The sequence below is a fragment of the Rhamphochromis sp. 'chilingali' genome, assembly GCF_963969265.1.
Source record: "Rhamphochromis sp. 'chilingali' genome assembly, chromosome: 8".
Classification (NCBI taxonomy): domain Eukaryota; kingdom Metazoa; phylum Chordata; class Actinopteri; order Cichliformes; family Cichlidae; genus Rhamphochromis; species Rhamphochromis sp. 'chilingali'.
The window spans coordinates 16,712,270-16,735,835 of record NC_137935.1 but is presented as its reverse complement, the minus strand read 5'-3'; the positions used below and the strand labels follow the sequence as shown (position 1 = coordinate 16,735,835).

Sequence of the window (23,566 nt, the reverse complement as noted above, 5' to 3'; positions counted from 1 at the left end):
ATAGAGGAAAAGTCATAATTTGACCCTTTTTAAACACTACTGTCTTTTGTATTTACATGAGAAATGTTGCAAAACAGCAATTCCTATGAACAGATAGAGGAAGTTGAACCTGTGTTTTGACATAGCTGACTAGAACGACTGTAAATGCATTATTAAAGGGAACAACCTGTGCTTTTTCTTGTTTTCTATTATTTATATATAGTGAATGATCAAATTAAAAAATAACAAAGGAACAAAAGTTAAGTAAGTGGGGTTAGCCTACCAGCAGCCTGAAGCGTCAAACTGCTGGTACACTGTACATAAAAGATGGACATGGCCATAGTGACATCACCTGTTGTTCATGAGTTCTCATTTTGAAGCACTGAGCCTAGCGTTGTTTCCGTCGCCATCTTGGTGGTTTGAAACTAACCGTGATAACAAGGCGGATCAGGCGAAGAATCCAAAGGAGGCTGCAGCCCCGTAGGCTGGTAGCTTGTACAGTCGTTTATTGGAGATAATTATTTTCAAAAAATTCAAGTTTGACTTTAACTCAAGAAGGCTTGAAACTACCAACCAATACCATCAACACATCAGAAATAACATTAATAACTGCTGTAACAAAACATTTTCCCAAGTATTGGATAAAGTGTTTATTGTATCCAACTTATCTTGAAAATAAATATAGAAAAATCAGAGGAGTCGCCCTCTGCTGGCCTTTACAAAGTATGCAGGACATGCTGCCTTCTTCCATCTTTTCTATACAGGTAGTGAGACTTTTTTTTAAATTTATTTATGAGGGGCAGCAAATCAGAAGAAATCTGAATTAAAGAGGAGGGGAAGTGGATCTATGAGTGTTTCAGATAGTAAATGACTTCACAGGCAGCACCAAGGCCCAGTATAAGATAAAAGTGGGTTATTTTGCATGCTGTATCAGAATAGACAAAAGTACTCTTGTAAAGTCCATGAATAAAGATAAGTTAGAAGGGATCTTAATAGTTTAACCCTTTAACCAGTGGAAACAAGTTACGTCATAAAAGTAGACCATCTATATGGGCGAATTTGCTGTTGCAGCGATGAGCATTTAACATTTGTCTTCTTAAATAATCAAATTCTTACATATTAATTTAAAGTGATTGTTCTTTGCCTTGAAAAATGTCCAAATTATGTAATGCTGACTATTTAAACTCCTAATTTAGACATATCAATGCTTTGTTATATGACCACTATTCCCTATTGGGGGAATTTTTTTTATTTTTATTTTTATTTTTTGAAAGAAACATAAGGATAGCAGTCTAAATGAAGCTTACTGGGACAAATGAATCGTGTCCAGACACAGGAGGGCAGTATTAGACAGACGTGACTAATGGTGAAACTGACTAAATCTCAGTGAAACTTTTACAGTTTTCCCCCACATCAGCCCCCCCTGTAATATTTAAATCTTTGTTCTTGTCATATTTTCCTGTAATTATACTCCAGTGCAGTTTCCAGTGAGCCTTTATCTGACAGTTTCTGTCCTGTCGTCTGGAAATAATATGTGACTTTTAAGGGTGATTAAGCACATACGAGTTGGCATTCTTGAATCAAGCGCTGGTTTAAATGTGCGTTTGTTTTTGTATTATCATTGTGTCATCGGGGACTCTTTAGGTAAGGTAAGGTAAGGGTTTAGGGTTTTATTTGTCTATTGTCCTTGCAATTTTATTTACTAAATCACACATCATCTGCTTTTTCCCACAGATCAGTATAATCCCAGATGATTAACAGGGATTGATCAATAGCACTAACTGAAGTGTGTGATTAATGGATTACCGTTGCTTGATGGAGTCACTGGCTAAGTAGTTTCGACTGTTTTCTAAATCATACTTTGAGGGTGTGTCTGGGTCACTGCTACTATTACGGCATGCAGGATGGGCCAAACTCGCTCTGCTCTATCGCACAGCACTGCCACCCGTGGCAGAGCGAAATGGAAAGCGGGCGAGACAGCCCGTCGACTTCGTATCCGCAGACCTGGGAGCGGAGAAAAATCGAAAAGTGACCAGTTAAACAGGAATCCGATGAAAAATAAAGTGCTGTCGTATTTGGGAAGGAGAAAGCGAGACTCTAGTCAGGGGGAAGCGGATTTGGGTGGCGGAAACGCAGCTGGAGATCCAGCAACGCGCCGCGGCCACAGAGTAGGAAAGTTGCCGAGGGACGAGGTGGTGTCGGGGGTTGGGGAACAGCGAGCAGCCGCGGGTTGTTTTGACACGCCATCCGGGCTAGATGGAAATACTGAACCGACACAGCACGTCGTGAACCGTGAAGCAACCGCTGGTTCATCCGATGCACCAGGCTTGGAAAGTAAGAGCTGTGAAGTCAGCGGCGCGGGCTGCGAGGAGCCGAAACCCGTGCGAAAGAACAATGCCTCGGATCCCCAGACGAGGGCCATGGAAGATAAGCCACTGGGGGGAAGCAACCACGATCCCATTGTGTCTCAGGATCGAGTATTAACTGGAAATAGCACGCGTTCATCCAACTCACCCCCTCTGAAGACCTCTGACCCGGACATTGAGGGGATTTTGTCTAGTTTGGCCTCGGATCAACTTTTGGACTGTGGACTTTCAATTAGGGACGATCAAGCCGAGGCTACAATGACAAAAACCGACTGTAGCACCGTTTCATGCACACCCAAAGCGACCGGCAAACTGAACAGCAGCTGCCCGGTTGAAACAAAGAGCCAAACGGACTCTGATCAGACCAGCCAGAGTCCACCAGGAGGCCAAAGTTTCCCAGGAACCATACCCAAGCTCATCATAACCAGAGACCCCAGTCCGAACCGCTCACAGGTCGCATCGAACCTGCTGAGAATGGAGCCCAACACCGGCTGTCTGGAGCCTCAACCGGACGACGAGTCCCCCTGCTCGGACAGCGGCTGCGGAGGGTCTCCCGCTCTGATGCGGTCCCCCAGGAAGCTTTCCAACTCCTCTTCCATCGGCCTGTCCTCCGCCTCGTCCTTCGAGGAGTCAGAGGACGACTTCACAGGCAGCGACATCGAGTCCAGCCGGTCTCTGTGCAGTCCGGAGGATGGGACGGGGGTGAGTGTCTATTCAAGTCTTCTTCCGCAACAGACAACTTTTATAAAGTTTTCTGTTCAGTTGCTTGCAATATATTCTTCATAAATATTTTAAAAGACCTTCAGCTGGACTCTGACAAGAAACCATAAACTGGTCTTACTACCAAAGCTACCAAAAAATGAGTAATGCAAATATTGTGCAATTGACCATATATGATGGCATTACAGTATTTGAAGCTATTCTTTCCATAAACAAACATGTTGTTAGGTGTGACCACACTGGAACTCATTGTAAAATGAAAATCAATCAAAAAGAAAATGATACAAGTCGGTAACTGACTAGGTATTACATATTAAAATGTAGTACACACACCCTGCATAGGAAATGTACAGTAAACATTCCTGAGTCCTGTGTCAACCTCAACCACAAACACTTTATTTTGTCATCAAATGTAAACAGTGTGTGAGAGCAGGTGTGTCAGTCACTGCTGGTGCTATAAAGACAGTCAAGGAAAGAAATTTGTTTAATATGTGTCACGTTGATAATAAAAGGTCATTATTTGTCAGGAGGTGGAGATTTTTCAGCTGCTGTGGTGCAAATGAGGGGAAAAGGGCCCATTCATTCAGGAGAAACTTTTGATCTAATGTGTGTCATGTGTGGTAGAAGGCTTTGACTCACACTGCCCTGATAATGAAACATGACTGTAACAAATTTAAACCCAAAGGAGAGGAAAATGGTTATTATTGCCAGCCCCCACTTCTGTGTCCTTCCATCACCCATGCCACATGATCGCATGGCTTTGATGAGCTCAGCCTGAGGACCATTTAAACATTGTTTGAATGCATTTCTTAACTGCTCGTCATTCGTTTACAGTCAGCACTTTGAGCTGTGACCAGCCTTCATTATTAGAGAGCTTAGCCTGCAGCCCCAAGAGGCTTACAGATTTTCCTCTCCTCCGTCCGGGAGAAGTAGCTTAAAGTTTAGTAGGAAGTTGTGATGATTTCCTCCGGTATCAGGAAGCTTTGATGCACTGTTGACTACCATGCATGGAATGCTTTAAAAACAGGATGTGTCTATCAGTATCTTCTTATCATCACGGTAGCTCTGTGAATGCTGAATGTCCAGGTTTTCATGCAGGGCCACATTACCAAGAAAGATTTTCAGCTGTCAGTGTTGTGATTCATACTGCGATGCCCAGGACATAATGATCTTCTGGTGGATGTGGCGGAAAACCCACCCTTTTAATTTATTTATTCATTTTCATAGATCAGGAAAGATTGAGAAATGCGTCACCCATGAAAATTGATGCACTTTGAAATTCACGGTCATACATTAGACCACCCCAGAGTCTCCTCTTTAACATATATTACTTTTGCTTTTCTCCAAATTGTTTAGTCCTTCTCAAAGAGCTGCACCAAACACAGGCCTCTTGAGACCACCGTGAGGTGGAGACAAGCTCCAGTTGATGTTTAATGATTTGATTATTCCTGTGAGTGAGGATCTAAATGTCAAAATAAAGACAGTGTGGGCAGCTTTCTTCCTTCATGCATGATTTTACAAAACAAAGTTCAGCAAAAACTTAATATAACTCGTGTCACGATGGCTTAATTAGATTAAGTATAAAAATAACATCCATATCGAGTCCACCCATCTAGTGATCTCAATCAACTGAAAGATGAACATTTTATCCACAGAAGTTTGTCTGTTACTGTCGCAGCTTTAGTTGAGATCAAACATTCTTTCGACTTGTTTCAAATGTAAAACATCACAAAAAAATGAGAAAAACCACACCTTAATCTCTTCTAAGAAGCCAGTGTGGTATCTTCAGATGTTTGTTTTTCTATGTTCTGCAGTCTTAACATGCAAGCAGTGCTATAAAACAGAAACACTTTAAATCCTCGCATTCAAAAAGGAAAAACGAAGAGTTTTTGCTTGAAAATTATAAAAAATAAAACGCCTATAATTTATAATACCCCCTCATGTTTACCGTCCCCTTTGTCAGTCATTCGTTTAGTGTAAAGTCCATAAAATACCTCTGTCATGTTCAGATACACATTTCTGCAAACATATTGATTCACATATTGCATGTTTTGAGTGAACAGGACAGCGGACAGTGTAATTTCCTGGCTATTATAACAACACGCAGGAAGTGAGCAACCTGAGTAGTTGCACTTGAGGTGTTGTAACAAACAGGATGACGCTGGCCTGTGGTTTCTGATAAGAGCTGGTTTTAATGGGCATGTTTTGTCATATGTGCAGCTGTGTGGAAAACGCTTTTGTTTGTTGTAATTAATAGAAAGAGGGAGTGTGTGTGGCCGTGCCGTCAGCTCACAAACAAACCTAACATTTTCTTCATGAGGTGACGTGAGCAGATACTTGTTCGCGCATGCACGCACACAGACACACACACACAGAGCGATGCCGTCTTGCATTCAGAGTTCATTGTGTGTCATGGAAAATTGGGCTGAAGGCTGAGCCGGTTGCTAGGCAACGTCTTTGCCATATATGGTGTTTTTTTTTCTCCTTGTGTTGTTCACTCCACCAACAGTGTCTACTCTGTCCCTGACATTTGAATGCTATAAGATATAAATTCCTGCCAACGTCTGCTGTGCACAGCAGCGCCGATATTTTTGCATGATCATGTCTTCCATGTGAGACACTCTTTCTCCCTCTACAGTTTGCCTGCACTTATATAAAAAGGCTTAATATTTTCCTCTTAACACACTGTGAAACATACAGTGGAACGGAAAACAAGAGGAAAATTAGAGTAAGCAGACAAAAGAAGGAGCGCGCACAGATGAAAAAGATGCAGCGAAACTTTGAACACGTAGCCTACACTTGATGATTATTCTTATTTATGCATGCTTATTCACTCATGAGCCACAATTGCAGACTTGTTTTCCGTCCCACACATCACTCCCACAGCACTTATACACAAAATCCACGATACAGGAAAGTCCACGTTAGTTAAAAGTTAGCTTCGCTTTTATGTATTTATGTGCACAACACAGAATTACCTGATACAAGATGTATCAGGTTAAGATGTAACGCCCGCAATGAAATAAAATCCAGTGGTGCAGGAAGCACCAGATTCAGACTATCAACGCCTCGAGTAAAAATTCTCCATTACTTCCAAGCAAATCATTTGCTTTTGGAACGTTGGCTGTTTCTTATCAACAATCTATTAAGGAAGTAAAGAGCATCATATCTCTTAACCCTATATCACACCTATAAAACTGTGCCTAGCTGGATCATTAAACATGTTGTCTCTGGAGTATTTTTTAGGTCGCTGTTCTGTTTTTGTAACTGTGCGCATGTGCTTTAGTTTTTGCAATGTGTGACATTTTTAATGTTATATGGTTATGCTCCGGATCTTATCTTTGAATACGTGCTTCTGCACTTTTGTTTTTCCTATTACTGTCTATTATTTCCATCAATCTCCCAGGGACAAGATATGAAAATGAGCCTGTATGACTTCATCTGGCACATTCACACTATGGACAATGTACACTGTACACTGCCCCGTTTTTAACAAACAAACAAAAGACAAACAAAAAAACAAGACCAACAGCTTTTGAGTAAAAGTACTCACAGCGTTTGGAGGGGGTGGGGTGGGGGATCATCATTTCCTTCATTACATAAAATTAAAAGACGTGCATACAGTTAAAGAACACAATACTGGATCACAAAAAAAATCCAAAACCTGAAAAGCAGTGAGACTTAACCTCCTGTCATAAAAGGTAGAACGCTGTCATTGATCCTTTCTAAACCAGCAAATCAAATTTTGCTCATATATGCCATAACCCCCACACATGTCCTCATGTGTATAAATAAGTAATTTTGTTATTATACTTGATGCACAAACACAAACTTTTAGTGTGGTTTGTAAAGTACAAGCAAAAAGCCGACTTAACCAGCCAATACATTTAATGGACTCCCAAGTGAGATATTGCTCATTTTTTACTGAAGAAAGATGTTACCAAAAATGACAGTTCCATATAAGGAGTCCTTCACTCATAAATCTGCAAGTTAAATACTTAATATGCGAGCTGGAAAGTGAGCTGCTTTTCTTAGCTCAAGGTTTCACTGGAACTATATCAGATTTTATGTAAATAAGAGTTGCCAAAATAATGTTTTTATAGTTAAATGTGCTCCGCAAATAGAATCGGTCGTTAGTGGAAAATCATTAAACAACACACTGAGATGTAATGTAGGTATAAGAGGTCGAATACTTCCAAGTATTCAGGAAACGGTGATATTAAAGGGAAAAAGTAGCAAATCCAGCAAATACCAAATGTATTTTCATTTGTCAGTGATATCAGCTGATGACGTAATACCGTGTTTCTGGCACATGCAAATAAACATTTCAAATATTATCAGATAAAAGAGACATGTGAGTCTGTTTTCTGCAGATGGTTTTCAGGCGGAGGTTGAAGCCGGTGCCATCTTCTGTGCGTTCACTGGCCCACCACAGTGGAGCTTCATGAGCTCTGAAGACTTGAGTGAAGGGAAAGGGATGTGGTTTATATAAAGTAGTTTTGAGAAAAGGTCTCTAAGAGTACCTGAAAACACGGTTCGGGTTTGCATACAGTATGGTGTCACTCTTGTAGCTGACTGTCGCTTGACAGGTTTAGTTTTGTCCCCGTGCACAAACGCACAACTCCGTAGGCCACATAGTAGTCAAGACCTCATCATGCAGACAAAAGAGGAGCTGTGGGACTATATGGAAATGTTTGTTGGCTCTACCCCCACCTGCACTGAATCTGGCAGGAGATTGGCTAAGCATGAGGCTCAGGATAGGCCCAGAGGGGATTAGAGGATGAGAGAGTGAGACAGGAGAGAAACAAAGGTTTACACTGGGAGAAAGCGAAGACGGCTCGCAGAGTGGGGGATTTGCGCCTTCGGGGAGACGGGGTGAATGATTTCAGGGATGAACTGCGAGTAACAGGACTAGTTCAAACAGGCAGAAAGTGGCGAGAGCCAGAAAAGGGACAGCCTTAGGACACTTGGTGGATATGTTTGATGACGGCAACAAAGAAATTGAGAAAGCGTGAAGAAATCAAAGGGTGGAGTACTAAAATTCTGCAATGGTGCAAATTGTGAATTAGAGTGACAAAAAGGAGGTTGTAGAGACGCACGAGTGATTATTTATCGGGCGATAAAGGAGACAAACAAACACCAAAAATTGACAGCTTGACTAAAGGTGATTTACCAGAGGAAGACCGAGCAGACAGTGGACTGAGTTAAAGGACGTTATAGATGACTGTGAAGGATCTCACGCCCACAGGGAGGCACGCGTCCCTGACGTTTGATTTAAGAGACCCTGTCCTGATGGCGGGGGGCATTTTGTGTTGGTTGCGTTCTCGTGTCGTCTCCGGGGTCGTGTGTATCTGTGTCGGCACCTGCCTCCTCCTCCACTACTGCTCCGTTTGCCAGGTAAGAAAAGGGTCCAAAAATAATTATTGAGAGAGCAGAGATACTGATTCAAATTTAACCTACCTCAGCCACTGTTATAAATGTACGCTGATGTCATGCTTCCTCAGAAACATGATATAAGGGGAGATTGTATCAAAGAGACTTGGGTATTCAAATAGAAATTAAAAAAAAGATTGCTGTTGTAGCTGTTACAGCATATGAGGGCTATCTGGCTCGCGTTCAGCCACAAAGAACTGTATCTGGGTTAAGAAGCCAGTAAGCCAGTAGCAGCAGGCTCACCATGCTGCACACCAAGTGCTGCTATAACAGCTAAAAAGTAAGGTTTTGGAAAGGTATACTAAATATTAACATTATAATTTAATAGCACCAAAAGTTGAAGTAGCTCCCACAACTTGTTTTACCCAGCTGATCATTACAGGCCTCATTATGGGCTATAATTATTGAAGATGGGTCTTTTTCTCCTGACCACAGTGGCCTTTGGTGGCGGCTGTGCACATGGCCACAAATGGTCTACATATATTTCAAGGCAAAGAGTCTGTTACATTACTCGTGTTATTTTTTGACAATTTTACAAGCAAAGGTGTGTTTTAATTTTTGAGTAATTAAAAAAAAAAAAAAACCTTGTTAACTGGTGAGTCTTCTTTTATATGCTGGAAAATCGCCACTAAAGGGCTACTGAAGTGGCAGTGAAACACCTTCCTCGTCTTGGATGCATACTTTACACATCTAAAGCAGAACATTCATGGCCCTTGTAACGTCTCTTAGCAGCGCCATTGTTGTCATTGTCTGCTGTGCTGGGAAGTGTTAGGGCCGGTGACATTCCTGGAATTGGATCCCATAGGTCTAGGAAATATGAAGAAGGGATGGGAGCACTACAGGGGGAAAAAAAAGAAAGTGGTAAAAGCAAGGGATCTCTGTCTGTTTCAAAGAAAAAAATTAAAAATAACCTCAAATGGGGGTTGATATGATAACTTTGTATGTTTGTGTTTTGTGTACAGTTTTCATGAGTTATATAAAAGAAAGTGGAGATGGCGAGGGTTTGACTGTGTGGGGTGAAATGTGACCTCAGCATTTAAAACGTGTTTGTGTGTGTGTGGGACGGCTTCTTCGCTTTAAGCTGAAACGTCGAAAGCTCTTTATGTGCTCTTTGATGGGCTTCTGAACATTTATCAAACCACCCTTTTAAGAACGCCTTAATGTCCACAAGAATATTAGCAGCATTAGTATTTGGCAGTGCATCTGCTGTTAAGGAGGTGCATTCAGCTCCACAGAGGCAGCACATTAAGCTGTCAGCATAGGGCCATCAGAGAGCCTGACCTGGACGAGGAAAGTGAAAGAAGAGAGGCTGAAGCATCACGTTTCTCCCCGCTCAGGCCTTCTGTCACTGAACTGGTCTTCAGATGGAAACAGATGCTGGTAATGACTAAATATTAGTGAGGAGAAGAAGTAAAAGATTTGATAAGTAAACAGATTCTGTTTGGGCCACAGGTGAATGCTATTTCTGGACTTGTGCATTCAGAAAACTAATATTTATCTGTGATCAGTAATCACAGCACGTCGTTACAGCTGGCAGGAAATCTAGTCAAATATTCAACTGTAAACTAAAAATGTTTAAATAAAGGTCGAGCATGTTTTGGGAATTTTAAGAGTCTTTCTAGAGTCTCTGGTGACAGTTTTCTTGCCTGAGTGGAAAGTTGAAATGTCGCTGGCTTTTGTTGTGGGTTCATTTGGATATTTTCCCTTTGAGTTTGAATATAACCGTTCTTTTTGCAAATAAAGAGAAGAGGAGTTTTGCTGAATAGGCTGAGATATTTGTATTTATTTGAAGTCTAATCAGAGATTTCGGTTAAGGTAAAGATCAGCTCAAACACATCCTGAGAGACTGTATGGGGTGTCAACAGGCAGTGGAAATAAGCAGGCTAGTAAGAGAGAAAAGAGAAAATAGATAATAGAAGTGTTTCATCACTGTGATCCTGCACATCTATTAGTGTTTGTCTGTGGGTCAAATGAAGGTGTGGTTTGCTCAGTTAAGTGAGCAAGAGGAATTTTTGTCATGTTGAAAATTCAGTCGTTTACGTCACATGTGGTGAAGTGCTGTTCTTCACCCAGACGAGGCTGAGGTTAGAGTAAGGTGAATCTGTGGGTGTCGTTTAAGATTAAGTCCACAGCCGTCTCTCGTTGACTCTCTTCACCTTCGGCCTCTTGCTAAAAATCCTGGTAGTGACCTGCTCTCTGTTTTAAGCAGAATTTCTTTTTATTGTAGGCTTCGTGCCATCTCATGTTAAGATTAAACCTGTTATCCATCCTGGGATCTGAGGTTGAGAAACTGAGGATAAAAGATTTAAATGCACACTCATTCTAGTTCTTAGAATGGTTACAAACTTACATGTTTGATTCAAGTTATCGCACTAATATACCAGAATAAATAATCCACAATTAAAGTAAAACCCTTTGGAAAGTTTCATCCCGATACGTAAAACTGCTCCTTCTCCTTCAACTAAAAAGTGTTTTTAAGGCTTTCAAACTGTTGCGAACAGTTTAAACTTGAAGCATTTTTTCCCCCCTTCTTCTTCTTCATTTGAGGTAAACGCATACGCAGTGTTTCCAGTGTGTTTATGTTCCTGGATTAAGACTGTTTTACTGTGACAGTTTCCAAGAGCAGCGGGGGGAAGGAATGCAGAGCAAAGGGAAGAGCAATCTCTCTCTCACACGCATACAGAGAGAAATAATTTAGTTGTAAAAAGATAACTTTTATGGTTATGGCCTCTTGCATTTTATTACTCGCAGAAACCGGTTTTGTTGCCCAGTGCTAATTTTCTTTCTGCTCCTTTAACCTAATTGTCTCTGTGCTTTAAACCGGTTTGGTGCATAGAAGCATTTTAGGACTTAATCAGCTGAAATGTAAAACACACACACACACACACACACACACACACACACACACACACACACACACACCCAGAACTGGCTGTCCGTTTGTTGTGATTTCCCACACACATGTTCTAATCAATCAGTATCAGGCGCCTCTCTAACTGCTTGCGTCAAAGCGGCTGTTGCACAGTGTCCTTGTTCTACTGTTTCCCAACACATATTACTGTAACCCACACACAGGCCCACAAGCTCGCAAACACGGAGGTTCTGTTTTACGACACCACAGCGGAGGTTTTGGTAAATGTTTTATGAATGGGCTTTGTCGTGTATGCGGCACACCTGGCCTTGGCTGCAGGGGAGGGTCTGTCCAATGTCTACTGATATGTTTGTGTGGGTATGAGGACAGTACAGGTTGGGTTTTCCTTTTAATGAGTAATCAGTCTTTTGGCCTGCACTCAGCTCAGTACTGTTTGTCCAGGAAAGAAAGCTCCTTTTCTGATTAGTCAGAGCTTCAGATTTATTATGTGTGTGACCGCCCATGCTTTTTTAAAAAACAAGGCGATGAAACCCTCTATTGTTTTTTTTTCATCTTTCAGAGTAAGTCCTGGCACAAGCTGAAGACCATGGTTCACTGGTCCCCCTTTGTCGTGTCCTTCAAGAAGCGTTACCCATGGGTGCAGCTTGCTGGCCATGCAGGTATGTGTAAATGCAGGATATTTGTACACCTGCATATCAGATGCATTTATATGGAGGTTCCTTCTAAGAAAAGAACAAAAGATTTATGCTACTGTCGTATCTACTGAAAGGCTGGCAAGCATAAAGTTTAAGGGCAACAGTGCCGGCTCTATCTGCTCACTTGTACGCCTTTTTTCAGATCTGCAGACAAACAAAAATGCACAGACATGTTGTAGTTTCTGATCTTTCTGTCTCATGCGTCATTAATTTTCTTTCCCTATCTTTCTCCAAGGTAACTTCCAGGCTGGGGAGTACGGGCGTTTGTTGAAGCGATACTGTGAGTGTGAGCAGCAGTGCCTGCAGAAGCTAATGACGGACTCTCTGCGCCCCTACGTGCCCGGATATTACGGCATAGTACAAAAAGACGACCATGACTACAACCTGATGGATGACCTGCTGGCTGACTTTGACTCGCCTTCCATCATGGACTGCAAAATGGGCAGCAGGTAAGACTTGGCACGTGACAAAGAGAGTGTATTTGTGTAAAAAGCATTTTTCCAAAAACAGCTTGTGCCTTAGGAAGGCAAAATGATTCTTGAGAGTTTACCTTCACGCACATTTACTCTTGAATCGTGTATGTAGAATGAAGGCTGTGCAAACATTTAAATCTAACCCAAACTCTCAGGACTTACTTGGAGGAGGAGCTGACAAAAGCCAGGGAGCGTCCACGTTTGAGGAAGGACATGTACGACAAAATGATTGCCGTGGACCCCGGGGCTCCAACAGAGGAGGAACGGGCCAAGCAGGGTGTCCTCAAACCGCGGTACATGCAGTGGAGGGAGACACTTAGCTCCACCGCCACCCTGGGCTTCCGGATCGAAGGCATTAAGGTATGAGGTCATGCTGAACACACAAACACATCTAGCCTGAAGACCTCAGCTTCAAGAGAATAAACAGCTGTGCTTGTTGCTGCAAAGACGTAAACCAATCAGTGGGAGTAAACACTTATCAGTTTGTTCACAAGACAGACCACGTGCACTGGGGTGAAATGGAAAATGTGGTTGGTTAACATGCAGTCATTAGGGGGACTGTTTGTTCTTTCGAAAATAAATCCGAGGCTGGTTATCAGTTTGTGCCAATAGTGAATTTGCATGCTACTCAGAGACTAAAGAAAAAATGTGATGACACGCAGTGTATTAAAGGCTCGCTGCAGCTGTATTTTCCAGTTGAACGAGTTCTGTGACTGTGGAATTTATTTAGAGCCATTTGTTTCCACCTCGAACCTCAACAAAACACAACTGTTAAAACCTTCTGTTATCCAGATAGTAGCGTGAATCGGCATGTATAAGCTGAAGTGAGTCATTATGACATTTTTGATGGTTTCCTTTTTTTCTATATAGAGAGCTGATGGAACCTGCAACACCAACTTTAAGAAGACAAAACACAGAGAGCAAGTGATGCAGGCCTTGGAGGACTTTGTCGATGGCAACACTCAGATTCTGGTATGTTGTTCAATTGTTATGTTTTGTAAATGCAAAAAAGCAAAAAGCAGGAATCAGCAGCTGCTTAGTTTAACTCGGCCGGTGAGAAGAGGAAACGGCTATCGTGGCTTTGTCAGCTCCTCTGTAGGTCACTAATAGGTTGTTCTGTTATTTAGAGGAGTCTCTCACTGACTCGCATCAGACACACAGACAACAAGCTGTTACTTTGTTCTTAGATTTGTACAAATAAGACAACCAGATGTGGCATGTTCATTAGTAAATCTTAGAGATGCTGCTTTATGCTCCACCGCTTCTCGGGTCTGCACTGTGCTCACTCTATACAGGACTTACATCCTTGTTTCACGCGATAGCACCTGCATCAAACAAGGATGTAAGGTTTTACACTTACCTTTAAATAAGAAAGAAGAACAAAAAGTGTTTTGTTTGGGTTTTTTGGCTCCAATTTGCAAATTCCCACAGTCTCAGTTTCTGTGTCCTTTTTTTCTGTTTTCCTCAGAAACTCTACCTGCAGCGGTTGGAGGAACTACGCTCAGCCCTGGAGCAGTCACAGTTCTTCAGGACACACGAGGTGAGACGGACTCCGTTCTGACTTCTTCTAACAGACCTGTTGTCTGTGTTGCTGATTTGTTACAATCCCATCAGCGCTGCATACTTAAACTCACTGGTCTTGCTGGTTTATCGATTGCAGGTTGTGGGCAGCTCTCTTCTGTTTGTGCACGACGCCTCAGGAAAAGCGAAAGTCTGGATGATCGACTTTGGAAAAACGGTCCCCTTGCAGACACCTCAAACTCTCGACCACAGGACTCCCTGGGTGGAGGGCAACAGGGAGGACGGCTACCTGTGGGGACTGGACAACCTCATAGACATCTTCAGCACCATGCTCCCGGAGACTCCTTGAGCGAGACACAGGACTGCAGTAAGAGACTGATGGGATGTTGAAGAAGATTATACAAACTAAGAGTGACAGAGGAATGGCTAACAGAGGGCCACCACTTCAGTTACTCCTTTCAGGGCTCACACCAAGTGACTTTATCAACTTGTACCAGTGTGAGAAGGGCGGGCGAAGTGGAATATGCCAAAAGGTTAACGTTATGCATTATGTGGAATAAGGGGGCGGATGACATGAGCTGTTAAATTTAAAGCACAATTGTAACTTTGTTTTGTTTTACTTGGGCTGTGGTTTATTTTCTGAGAGTACAGGCCTCTGCACTCATGGACCTTTAGCAGTCACTTTTTATTGCAGAGACTCATCTCGCTCCTCCTCACAGCTCCCTCTGTTGGCGAGAGGTGGCCAGAGCAGCCACCTCCTCAGCCGTGATCTTGACCAACAGGAGCGTGTTTTTGTTTTTGTTGTTTGTTTGTTTGTTTTAAACGAGCCTCTGAGGAGTGTTGGATTTTTTTTTATTTTTATCATGGACCACTTTTGATGACTAAGTATACAGCAACACTAAAAGCAGTGGTCAGACCACGTGTTAACTAACTCAGCATGTAAATACAGTTTAATTTAACTTTGTTTTGTTTTTTCCTGCCTTGGTATAGCCTTCTTACTGTGTTTGTATGATTTCTGTGCCTGGCTTTTTAAAAAAAGAAACTGAGCTATCTGATCATTCCACTTGCAGTGGACTCGTGCTATTTTACTTCCAAAAGAGTTCACCCAAGTATGAATCGATTTACATTGAAATCCCACAGTTTTAACTTTTCTTGGAAACAGAAAGTTTTTTTCTTAATTGGACTTTTGTATGAAAATGCAGTGATTTTTAGTAAGAAGCTCGACAGCCTTGTTTGTCTGAAGTTTGTTGCACTATGGATTCTCACAAAGCCATTGAACAAAACATGTCTGTGCGTCTCCAGCAGAGGTTTAAGTATTGGGTTTACTGTTCAACGTAAATATTTCTGCCTGTTATCTCGATTCGCTGAGCAGTGTTGCTTTAGTCTGTGAAACTGGAATTACCCGATTAATCTGATCAGTTCGTGTGGGCTCTGACTTACACACAAACTCAAAACCAAAAAAAAATAAAAATAAAATCTGTGTATGAGCGATGACGGGTGTCTGAGTAAAACAGAGGTTAAAGGACACCGCTGTAAACATAATTAAGCTAGGATAGACAGGAGGAATGTGGGTATTTACATTTTTGTATGCAACATTGAAAGTTTACAAAGAAGCGACACTGTTATACGTGCAGGCCGTGCTTGTGAGCATGTGCATCAGATCCCGACGGGAATGTGACTCATTGGTGAACGTCAAGTGTCCAGTCTTCCTTTGACAGTGTCAGGCAGCACTGTTTAGGTGGGTGGGGGTGTGGGCGTGTGGTTAACTCGGCACGAACATTTCCCACACAAGTGCTGTGAACGCGTGACTTAACAAGATTGGAATTCGAATTCAGGAGTTTAGATTTTTCATCTCCGAAGGGTAAACATGGCAGGAGAGACGGATAGTATAGTGTTTACAAAGTGTTAAAAACCTTTGCCCAGAAAGTCTCTATATTTGTAAAATGTCAAACTATCAGGTTTTCAAAGAGGGTGCTGCTTTGTAAGCAAGAAAACTGGATTTGTGACCACATTTTGTATTTCAAAGGCAGCGCTTTTCACAGAAAGAACAGACGGACTGATTGAAACTGTTTATAAACCTCTGCTTTGTCCAGACGGTCGTGGATTACAATAAAATGAAAGTGGAGAGTTTTCAGAGTTTTGGGGGATTTTTATTGTAATTTTTTTTTCCGTTCTTTGTGCAAACACACACACACCAAATCATATACTCTTTTGTAAAAGAGCGCTGAATCAAGATGATCTAACATTTAATTATAAATTTAACACTACTGTAAGAATATGTCCTGTTCAGTCAGCTGTGACCTTTTATCACAAGTTTCTAAATAAAACCAGATGAATCATTTTGTGTTGAACTGTCCCTGAAAACTGAGATGGTGGAAACTTTGTGTAAAAACTAGATGACAATTTATTTTTGGTTGATAAGAAAATTAGCAGTCCACAAGTACAGAGACAAGAAAACCACCTTAATGAAGATCAGAATCAAAATACTTTTATAATCCCAAAGGAAATTATGTAGATGTGACAGAAGCTTCTTTTTTTTTTTAAATTTTTATAAGTAAATTAGGAATCAAAGTGCTAGTTTATCATTTTGGCTGTAGAAATTTCACATTTAGATGAACTTGCATGATTTAGAGGTCATACTATGCCTCAGCGCTGAGGAATGGCTTGCAATTTCCATCATCTGTCAAACATGCTGGAGGCGCTGTTATAGTATGGGCGTATCGATGGTGTGACTGCTGACAGAAGCAGCAGGACGACTTCTGAAGTGTGCATGACTTCTGCTCAAATTCAGCCAAACGCTGCAAAACTGGTGCTTCATAAACAACCTACAAGCTTCTTAAGGGGGACAAACTGTAAGCTTATAAATGGGTTAGTCACAATTATTTAACTAAGCCGGATTTTTACTTGGTAACGGGCCTGCAGGGAGGAAATAAAGCATTTCATAACATCCAGCCAGGCTTCATGCAGTCGCCAACTGCAAATGAGGTTCATCGGAGCAGATTTTATAATTATCTTAGTTTATCTGATTGTCTTTGAGCCCATGGAAACTGATGGGCTGTTCACATTCATTTGTCTACTCACACATTTTAAGAGTGCATGATCAAAATGACTTCCGCGTCTTTCTTTTTTTTTTTTGTACAACAATGGTTCAAAATTAGAGAGAAAACCATGATTTCACACACCAGTTACACAAAATTCTGACGGCATTGCAAAATCAACAAGTCTTCTGATCTTGTCACACGTTAATGGCCAGTGTGAGTTACGGGTTGAAGCCAGCATGTATCCTGTAGTGTCTGTAGGATTTGAGTTGAAGGAAACTGAACATTTATGGCTCTTATAGATGTTTCACCTCCTAACTGAAAGGCTTTTTCAGTTCTAAAGGCTAATGAGGAGTCTCGGGTATTCAGTATGTCTTCAGTGTGGTTTTTACCGTGGAGGCGGTCTTTAACTCACCCTGTAATCACGCGTCACTGCTACATGAATCAAGATATAAATTCTTTGAACTGCCTTCAATTGAAGCGGTTAAAACTACCGTGATGTGGATGATTGAGGACCTGCACAACTAGAAGTATGTTTTCAGCGCCTGACAAAAACACTGCAACAACCAGCACAGGCTTTTATCGCCTGACATATTTTCTATGCTCTCTGCTCCATAAAAGCATTCATTTGAATGACAGAAAAGTAAACCTGTTTGATTTAGCAGTGTTTAAACAAGCTCAACAGCAGCCAGAAAAGCAACATTTGAAACCCTATTTCTCCACTCCTGTTTAAAGTGGGGGGTTTTTCACCTCACTCACTGTTATCACTGTCAGGAGGAATTTCCCCCGACATGCCCATCCTGCTCCTTCCAATATTTTCTGTCAAAATGTTTTTAAAGCCGCCTATACTGTGCAAATAAATGTGATAATAAGCGGCAGCATGAGACATATATATATATATATATATATATATATATATATATATATATATATATATATATATATATATAGCTTTTACAGTTAAACTGACACAATCCTTGTTAGTGGAAAATTATAAGACGACTACACATTTTACAAAAACAGTGACCAGAGCATGGCTGAACATGTGGGTGTGGCTTCTCCCTGATAACCCTTACTTTAAAGCCCTTTTAATTAAATAAATAAATAATGTGTGTCTGCTTCACTGTGTGGATCTTGTGTGGAGCATCACCGCCTTTCCAGCCAGACCGGCCTCCACCCCTCCTTTGGGAACCACATACTTGGTGCCATCACTGGCTCTCTGTGGGTCCATCATCCTCAGCTGCCCATTGCTCTGAGCTACAGTGTCCAAACTCCACAGCTGGTAGCGCAAGCTTTTACCTTGCTTAGCGAGGATGTAAACATCTCTGAGCGCCGTGCTGCCGGCGGGACAAGATGAGCTGCTGTCGGCGGCGAGGTAGAGCCACGGCAGAGAGGGATCAGGCTGAACATGCTCTTTACTCACACTCCCCTGGTCCACACCGAGGAGAACGCCTGGAATGAATAAACTCTGTTACTGTGTGGTCTGATTAGTCAAACTAGGCTCACTTTAAGGGAAATCCTACATAATAAACCCTGCCTTAGGTTGGGTTAGCTATTCATTCTTACCTGAAGCAACTGCCCAGTGCGCTCTGTGGCCACTACGCTGGCACGGCTCGTGGTTGTAATCCTCGTCATAGCTGTAAAAACTGTCAAGGAGTTTTGCTTTTCTCTTTAATCACAAATCCAAATCTACTGCTTTTCCTTCACAGCAACCCTTTCCCCATGGTTTGGTCCAGGATACGGGATGAGAACAGGCTGTCTCCCCCACAGGTGTGAGATGATGGCTGCAGCATTATTACCACTCAGACCCCCCGAAAGGAGCTTGGCCTTGCAGCCACACACCTCTTCTGCCAGCAGGGCCATATTGTCAGCTGACAAAATAAAAAGCTTAATGAGAACATAAAGAAATCAAAATTCACCAGCTTGAAACTGAATGTTTACTTGCTTGTGAAACATTAAATTAAATATCGGCTGCAAAATGTGTCATAAAGTTCCAAATGTTTAATCACAGCCTCCACCTGTTTCTTTTGCGTTTTTTTTTTTTGCTCCCAAATACAAACAGACCTGAAGAGTTCACACATTTTTATTTTATACCCGAGAACATTTCACCCTGAGCCGTGTATCCCCTGCTCAGAGCTGTCTGAACCACCGTCTCCATGTCGACACTCAGCCGCGGCTGCCGTAGGTAAGCAGCCATCCACAAAGCCACCAGACCACACCTACAAAGTTACCAGAAATAACACACTGAATAAATATGTCACCCACTCACGTAAAAGAAGTCAGGTAAACCAAATAACTAAAAACAATAAAATACTACAGAAGTTTAAAATTGTTGTGGAAACTGGCGTGCTATGCAACATACTTCTTAACCAAAAATAGATTGAGTTGTTGAGTGACAGGTATTACAGTGACACTTCACTTTAGTGACTTACTGTGGACCATCTTGAATGAGTGATGGCACGTAGGTGTTCGCCAGAATCCACTGCAGGTCCTTCCTGAAACTGAAGAACAAACAAATGGCACTGCATAACATGAAGGCATGGAGCTTGTTAACCGTTTATCTGCTGCACTTACACAAATGAAAAAGTTTTTTTCTCAGCCATGAATCAATTCTAAGCATCAGTTCCATATGTTGTGTCATATTATCTGCATCAAAACTGTAGCAGTTTACGGCATGTGAGTGTTTCCTATCCCCAACTGTTTCTAATCCCTGCTTTCTGATTCTTTTATAGTCACGTGTTAATCAACTGGCTGATAACTGTATTGGCTGCTAAGGTTTCAGGATACTTTGAGGAGTCAAATGCCAGCATTATAAAAAGCTTCTTTCACAGGACTATCATGTACAGTACTGTGCAAACGTCTTGAGCCACCCTTCATTTCATCCCGTTTTGCTATAAAATTTTCAAATAGGTTGTCTTTGGATGATGACTGCTTTTCATTCAATTCAATGGAATTCAGTTTTATTTATACAGCACCAGATCACAACAACCGTCGCCTCAAGGTGCTTTATATTGTAAGGTAGACCCTACAATAATACATAAAGAGTAAAACTCAACAACCATACGACCCCCTATGAGCAGGCACTTTGGCAACAGTGGGAAGGAAAAACTCCCTTTTTAACAGGAAGAAGCCTCGAGCAGAACCAGGCTCAGGAAAGAGCCGCCATCTGCCGTGACCGGTTGGGATGAGGGGGGAGGGGAGGAAGACGGGACAAAAGACATGCCACGGAAGAGAGCCAGAGATAATTAATAAGTAATGATTCAACTCAGAGAGGTCTATTAACACATAGTGAGTGAGAAAGGTGACTAAAGAAGCACTCAGTGCATCATGGGAATCCCCCAGCAGCCTACACCTATTGCAGCACATAGTTAGTGCTGGATCAGGGTCACCTTTATTCCACTGACACTGTGTTTGGAATCATTGTCATGCTGAAAATGAATTTGTTGCCAGTTAGATGCTTTCCAGATGGTACTGATGGTGGATCAAAATGTGATGGTATTTTTCTGCATTTATAATTCCATCTCGTGTAATTCGGCATACCTCAGCCTTTTCTCCCTGTTTTCCTTCCTTAAGAACAGCTTCTTGAAAGACACACTTTCAGTGAGACCATTTCTGATGAGGCTTCAGTGAACAGTAGATGGATAAACTGAAAGGCCAGATCCATCTGATTCTGCTTCCAGTCTTTAATGGATTTCTTCTTATTTTACAAGGACATTTCTTCCAGATATTTTTCATCTGCTGAAGTTTTTTAGGCCTTTCACTTCTTTTGTCTTCTATTTTGCAATTTTCTCAAATATTTAAGAACACTACCAAGCAAAAATACCATTTTATGTCTGCCAAATTGTATTATCTGACACTTTTTCATAGATTCAACTAAAGAAATGGGAACAAATTATGTTTTTATATAATAGGCTGCTAGTAACAAAGTGCCCAAAGATACAATTTAAAATAAGTACTTTTCCAAGTTGTCTGTAATGTGACTCACACTGACAACGGTTTGAGTTAGGTTCCCTTTTTTATGCTATGATTCATAGGTCAATATTAAGTTGCACAAAAAAGATTATTCCTCTGAATAAACGTCAAATGGGAGGACTGGACTGAGAATGAGTGGAAAAAGCAGCCAATGCCCAAAGAAAAACTTTTCAAAGACCTTCAGAAAGTCTGAAGAACTATTGTTAAAGACCAATTTAAAAAAAATGACAAGAAGGTCTCACTCTTGGCTCAGGACTTTTGCCCCAATCTTGACATTCAGTTTTATTGACTCCATGTCAGAGATATATTCAGGCAACTCTCTGTTCTTGGGGTTAAGCTACAATGCAATAATATCACAATATAATAGGATAATGCAACTTTGTAGCAAAGTTGTAGTAGTACTCAATACAAAACAACATAACCATCAGAGAAACACACTCTTTGTATACAGTCCATTGTGGTGTCTGTGCGTGTACTATTTTTAAACTTTTTAATTAAATAACAAATCTCTCACTTTACTACTGTCTTTCATCCTTCCTGTGAGATTCATTTTCATCACTGCAAGCTAGTTAAGGTCTCTCTTTACTTTAATTCATAATTACAGCCATTTAGGTATATTACAGTTATTTGTTATATTTTGTAACTTTGTAGCATTATTTCATTTAGTTTAGCTAGTTACTGTTCTTAACGTCTTGGAGCAGCTGTGATCACATAATTACCTGTGTGATTAATAAAGTATCCTGATTCTGATTGTGGGACACTTATCGACTCATAAGTTCATCCGTTCAGACATCTGACCAGGATGCCTCCAGGACAATACAGGAGAGGTATTTTGGGCCGGCCCAGGACACACTGAAGAGATTATATCTCTGAGATTTTCCCGAGCAAACCCACTGTCCCCTCAGGAGAGATGGAGGAAGATGAGAAGGAGGTCTGCTGCCCCCACCACCCACATAAGTGGCAGAAAATAGATGCATATATTGCTCTGTCAATACTTTATCTCACTGCTCACTGGTTCTGGATTATATAACTGTACATTCTGAGATGTGTCCTGGTCCGTGGGTTTTGTTATGTTTTAGGTTTTCTGGACTTTAGATTTCTTTTCACTGTTATTCCTTAAGATTTTTATTTTTAAGCTTTTTACTTGAATTCTGGTTTATATTGGTTATTAATAGGTAACTCTTTGTTTAGCCTAGCCTCCCCACGTGTCTTCTTGTATCTTGTAGTTAAGTTGTTGTCTCTGTGTTAGGTGTCCCTCTGTTACATTACTCACTTGGTGAATCCTTGCCTCTTATGTTTGGTTTTTAGTTCCTGTGTCTTTGATTAGTTTAAGCGCATGGTTGTGTTGTTTGTCCCTAAAAACATCATCAAAGATAAGTTACACAGTCATGGCTGATTATGCTGCACATGGATTTTTAATCAATAACCTGTATGGCTGTGCTGGCAGATGAAACATTTGAACTGCACAATGGATCCGCTTGATCAACTTGAGCATGACTGTGTGTGACAAATGTCTGCCAAGCATGTGAGCACTTAAAAATGTGCAGATTTATGTGCAGATTTATCAATTTTCCACACAAAGCGAAAACATTCATGATAAAAACCTGACCTGGTCTCCCTCTGACTGATCAGCAAGCAAGCCTCTGTGTGATCTCCCTCTACAGCACGTCTACTGCTGGCTATAGTCTGATACAGCTTCTTCTTTGGTGCTGACGTTTGAGGTGGTGTACATGGAGCAGGTGGAGGCGGTGGAGGTGGCAGGGAGCATTCCATTGACATCTTCTTCTATCCTGAGGAATTCTGGACTAATAAAGTAGAAATTAGTTAGAAAACGGGGGCAAGCTGCAGCAAGCCAGTATAAACTGTAATTATAGAACCTGCAACTACCTGCCCAACTTCGACTTCTTCTTATAATAAGCTAATAACTAAACCTGTCAACATACAGGACCAAATGACGAACGTTATTCGATGTTGGAGACTATTTTAGTGCAAACTGGTGTGCAGAAATCATATACAAGTACTTGGTTTATGGTCTTTTGTACACTTACCCCACACCCACTTATCTAACTAGCAAAGCCAGCTAACGACACCCGGCTTGTCCCCATATTTGGCAGTACTACTCTCGCGCTGCGTCTTCTTCTTCTTCTTCTTTGTGTAGTCACTCCTCAGGAACATAGAAACATACCGCCCTCCGGTGCATCTAAATTATCTCAGTACCAACTGCAAAATTAATACATATGACTCTAACTGCTAGTTAAATATGAAGCTAAAGATAAATTATAAGAATTTAAAAAAGCGCTAAAATAACCCGGACTAAAATATGTGCCACACCATAATCTGAACTCTGAGAAGAATTGTATCAGAATGTCTGCCCCTATGTTATATTTTTAGCCAAAACTGTGACACAAAATGTTATGTTGCCACAATGATTGGAAACAGCTACAACAGGAAAAAAAAATAATAATAAAATGGGACACGGATGTTAAACATCGGAAGT

At 41.3% G+C, this 23,566-nt stretch overlaps 2 protein-coding genes across 4 annotated transcripts; one reads left to right on the top strand and one right to left on the bottom strand.

Moving 5' to 3' along the window:
* Window positions 1–1,868: 1,868 nt before the first annotated feature.
* Window positions 1,869–16,398, top strand: itpkcb (inositol-trisphosphate 3-kinase Cb). The gene is made up of 7 exons (XM_080888520.1): window positions 1,869–3,047; window positions 11,930–12,029; window positions 12,301–12,514; window positions 12,694–12,898; window positions 13,409–13,510; window positions 14,007–14,078; window positions 14,199–16,398. Exons 1-7 carry the CDS (start codon window positions 1,884–1,886, stop codon window positions 14,406–14,408), a joined length of 2,067 nt encoding a protein of 688 aa, XP_080744646.1. The 5' UTR covers window positions 1,869–1,883; the 3' UTR covers window positions 14,409–16,398.
* Window positions 14,900–23,508, bottom strand: actmap (actin maturation protease). Of its 3 annotated transcripts, XM_080888528.1 has the most exons (8): window positions 23,118–23,508; window positions 22,957–23,000; window positions 22,679–22,874; window positions 19,530–19,598; window positions 19,192–19,316; window positions 18,839–18,968; window positions 18,664–18,734; window positions 14,900–18,549 (listed from the first exon to the last, which is right to left on the bottom strand). In XM_080888528.1, the coding sequence occupies exons 3-8, from the start codon at window positions 22,846–22,848 to the stop codon at window positions 18,218–18,220; spliced, it is 897 nt and encodes a 298-aa protein (XP_080744654.1). In that variant the 5' UTR covers window positions 22,849–22,874; window positions 22,957–23,000; window positions 23,118–23,508; the 3' UTR covers window positions 14,900–18,217. The 3 variants fall into 3 exon arrangements, with proteins under 3 accessions (XP_080744654.1, XP_080744655.1, XP_080744653.1); XM_080888529.1 differs by lacking the exon at window positions 22,957–23,000 and having other exon boundaries at window positions 22,679–22,869; XM_080888527.1 differs by lacking the exon at window positions 22,957–23,000 and having other exon boundaries at window positions 23,118–23,507.
* Window positions 23,509–23,566: the final 58 nt, after the last annotated feature.

Coding starts and splice junctions, on each gene's coding strand:
- itpkcb (XM_080888520.1), top strand. CDS start 1,884: ATGGGCCAAACTCGCTCTGCTCTATCGCACAGCACTGCCACCCGTGGC. Junction 3,048..11,929: donor GTCCGGAGGATGGGACGGGG/GTGAGTGTCTAT, acceptor TTCATCTTTCAG/AGTAAGTCCTGGCACAAGCT. Junction 14,079..14,198: donor AGTTCTTCAGGACACACGAG/GTGAGACGGACT, acceptor TATCGATTGCAG/GTTGTGGGCAGCTCTCTTCT.
- actmap (XM_080888528.1), bottom strand. CDS start 22,848: ATGTCAATGGAATGCTCCCTGCCACCTCCACCGCCTCCACCTGCTCCA. Junction 18,969..19,191: donor TCAGGGTGAAATGTTCTCGG/GTATAAAATAAA, acceptor TTATTTTGTCAG/CTGACAATATGGCCCTGCTG. Junction 18,735..18,838: donor AGACAGCCTGTTCTCATCCC/GTATCCTGGACC, acceptor CAGTTTTTACAG/CTATGACGAGGATTACAACC.